The sequence below is a fragment of the Egretta garzetta genome, unplaced genomic scaffold (assembly GCF_000687185.1).
Source record: "Egretta garzetta isolate BGI_Z169 unplaced genomic scaffold, ASM68718v1 scaffold154, whole genome shotgun sequence".
NCBI lineage: Eukaryota > Metazoa > Chordata > Aves > Pelecaniformes > Ardeidae > Egretta > Egretta garzetta.
In genome coordinates this window covers 6852784-6856472 of record NW_009259600.1, presented here as the reverse complement: position 1 = coordinate 6856472, position 3689 = coordinate 6852784, and the positions used below count along the sequence as shown (strand labels likewise).

At 37.2% G+C, this 3689-nt stretch overlaps 1 protein-coding gene across 1 annotated transcript in view; it reads left to right on the top strand.

Moving 5' to 3' along the window:
• Positions 1-3571, top strand: part of LRP12 (LDL receptor related protein 12) — a 49245-nt gene extending 45674 nt beyond the window's left edge. The window contains exon 9 of the mRNA XM_009638320.2: positions 1917-3571. Coding sequence (XP_009636615.1) covers positions 1917-2780 — 864 coding nt within the window. The 3' untranslated portion in view covers positions 2781-3571. The remainder of the gene's footprint in view (positions 1-1916) is intronic.
• Positions 3572-3689: the final 118 nt, after the last annotated feature.

Below are 3689 nucleotides of genomic sequence, written 5' to 3'. Positions count from 1 at the left end.
ATGAAGACCAGTATTTCAGATAAGACTTGTGGCCTTGAAAACTTAAGTAGCTATGCTGGGGAATTAACTAGCATAAAAATAAGGAATAGTAGGGAGCAGGCCATCACCTTGAAAAATAATGAAAAAGTCATTCTAGAGCACTGATGCTTCCATGATAAAAATTTTTACTTATTTAATCAATGAAATAAGTACTCTTATTTAATCAATGAAATTGTATTGTTTAAAAAAAATTGGTTTTCAGAGGAGAGAACATCAGTAAGAGTAAAAACTTAAGAGACGATGTGAACTGAATTCTATAAATTATAAAGCTCAAGTTAAATTTTTAATATGGTTAAGTTTGGGTGGGAGGGAGTCAGTATTAAGTCAGGATGTGTCCAGCTTTCTTTGTTTTGAGTGATATATACATCTTAAGATTGCAGATCTGTGTAGGACTGAAGATACCTAGTCGAGGTTTCCTCAAAGTTAGTAGTCTGAAGCTAGAGGAGTCTAGGTGGTTCTGATTTGTATGTAATGCTTTCTGCCTAAACCTGATATGTGCCTTCGGAGCTGGATTTTCAAGGATGGGTAGAGTCTCTCAGTAGCTTTTGAAAGTTACTGAACATTTATATGTATTGATATGCTTGGATTCAAATATCATTCTGTGAACTACTGGAAGGGAAGAGGTAGGGTGTGCATGAAGTATTGTTTGGATGCTGTGCTGTGTATGCCCCGTGGCATCTGAAGGATTGTGGAAGGGAGCTGAAGGTGACAGCATGAGAACACTGAAGTTCAGTGTTTGGAAACAAAGTGAAATATATGCATGCATGCTAAGTGTTTAATTGGAGGGGAAAAGAGTATTCTAAAGAATATTCTATATTTTTTTCATAATTTTCATTAAAAGATGCAAATGTGGACTTTATCCTGCAATTTAACACATCAGTGAATATTTTCAGAATTGTGGGCATCTGGCAGATCTTCTACCCTAGCATTTGAGAACTGAGCTACTTAGCTCAGGCACTGTTTTCTGTAAGTTTGAGTACAGGACCCCTAAGTCAAAGGTGTTAATATGTTTGTGTTACCTTAAAATTTAAAAGTTTTGGACAAGGTTTTAAGCAGAAAAGTTCAGGCATGCATTGTTCTGTAGCCGAATGACTAGAAAATGTATACCGAATTTGGGAAATGTATGGTTTAGAACACATAAGATAATTTTAATTAAAACAGAAGCATTAAAGCATTTTGAAACTGGAATTAACTGATTATGCCAGAATGGAGAAAAAAAAAAATCAAACTACAGGCCTCTACTAGAGAGGATATTTAATTTAGTCTCTATTCTGTGCAGCCCCATGGTAGTGGATAAGGAAAGGTCATCTCTGAAAGGTCATCATCTGAAATATTTCTGGAATATTTCATTTTTAAGTCTTAAATTTTTTTGCGACATGTTTCTGTGTACTGTACTCTAAAATCCACAGTGACTGCTTTATCTTCTTGATAAGATCATATGTAACAGATCTTGCATACCTGCTGTACTAGGTCTGCAGTGGGTCTGTGCGTGTACTTTTCTGTCATCAGTGTCCCACATCCAGGTTGTAGTGACTTGGTTTTCACTTTGCCTTTTATTTAGAGGTCCTTGATTTGGGCAGTACTGCATTGCTCTTTTATTCCCTTTTTCTTCCATACATATTTCCGCTTAATTTCCCTTGTTCACGATGTTTATTCCTCAAGAGAATCTAGACTTTTTCTCATGCCTGCCTTGTTTTTAAAATAGCCTATTGCTGCATACACCAGATCCTTAATATTAAAGATGCAACATTTTTTTATATTTAAGACTCTACATTTAACTTTGTGGTTATGCCGTTTTGCACAATAGTTGTCATTCTTTTGTTAGAACAGTGCCGAAACACTGTCAACACTTGATTGTTGCTTGTCTTCTCATTTAGGCTTCAGTTCTGGAAAACCTGAGACTGGCAGTACGATCTCAGCTTGGATTTACCTCAATTAGACTTCCTATTGCTGGCAGATCAAGTAACATTTGGAATAGAATTTTTAATTTTGCAAGGTCACGTCATTCTGGATCATTGGCATTGGTTTCAGCGGATGGAGATGATGTTGCCAGCCAAAGTACTAGTAGAGAAGCTGAAAGAAATAATACTCACAGAAGTCTGTTTTCAGTTGAATCTGATGATACAGACACAGAAAACGAACGAAGAGACACAGCAGGAGCAGTTGGTGGTGTTGCTGCCACCTTGCCTCAGAAAGTCCCACCTGCAACAGCAATAGAAGCAACAGTCGGAGCATGTGGGAGTTCCTCTGCTCAGAGCGGCAGTAGCAGTAACACGGATAGTGGAAGAGAAGTGACAAGTGTAGAGCCCCCAAGCACAAGTCCCGCACGCCACCAGCTCACTAGCGCGCTAAGTCGTATGACTCAAGGCTTACGCTGGGTACGCTTTACTTTAGGGAGATCAAGCTCAGTGAATCAGAACCAAAGTCCTTTGAGACAGCTTGATAATGGGGTAAGTGGAAGAGAAGAGGATGATGATGTTGAAATGTTAATTCCAGTCTCTGATGTAGCATCAGACTTCGACATGAATGACTGTTCAAGACCTCTACTTGATCTCAACTCAGATCAAGGACCAGGGCTTAGACAGCCTTACAGTGCAACACATCACGGTGTAAGGTCATGCAGTCGAGATGGCCCCTGTGAGAGCTGTGGCATCGTACACACTGCCCAGATACCCGACACTTGCTTAGAAGCAACAGTGAAAAATGAAACTAGTGATGATGAGGCATTATTACTCTGCTAGGTACGGATTGTTTAGGAAAGACTGTGTACAAGTTGGAGCAGTATCTGTCATTGTTTTGTACTTCACAGTTAAAACTAGTTTTTAGTTTTAAAACATCCAGGACAACATTATGTTAAAACTATTTTAGCCTGTGTGGTTGATTAAACGTTTCTTATACTGGATGACGGGATGGAACTATTAGAGTGAACATTTTAATGGCTCTGAATACACAATGTGTGTATCCAGTATAATCTGATTACTCTTTAAACTGAAGTTATCCCAGTTAGTTTCAAATTTAGTTTATCCTGGTACTGTAGTTCAAACCGGAAACATGGCTGCTCAAGACTTATTTGGCTGCCTGTTTAACCCCATATTAACAGGTGAATTTGTACAGAATTATTTTTCTTTAGGAATTGACTCTGTTGTATTATTGCCAACATACTTGTAACTTAATATACTAAATACTGGTAAGGATTGTTAATGTAAAATATGTACTTTTCTTTGAGTTTATACAACACTTTGTCTAAATATTCTTGAATTTCATCATAATGTGAACTTATTTAAAGGGAGGAGAAACTTTCTCCAGGAACATTCTTTTTATTTCAGAAGTACAAAATGCAATGATTTGTGAAACTTAGGTATAATAGATAAACTGATGGCAAAAGCTTTTATAGCACTGACTTTCCTAAACTGCAATCTGATATGGTACAGCCAAATAGTATGTAAAATCCCCAGTCATTAGTCTTTCTGATTTGAAGGAAAAAAGGGCCGAAGATATTACAGTATGTGTTAGTTCTTTAAATTTCCAATATGTACAATGGTATAAAGCTTGTTTGGACTCAAGGGATTTGCACTAAAATCATATTAAGGTCTCTAATGAGCTTAGTGCACAAGCACTATCACTTTAAGTACTATTATTGTCTAATATTG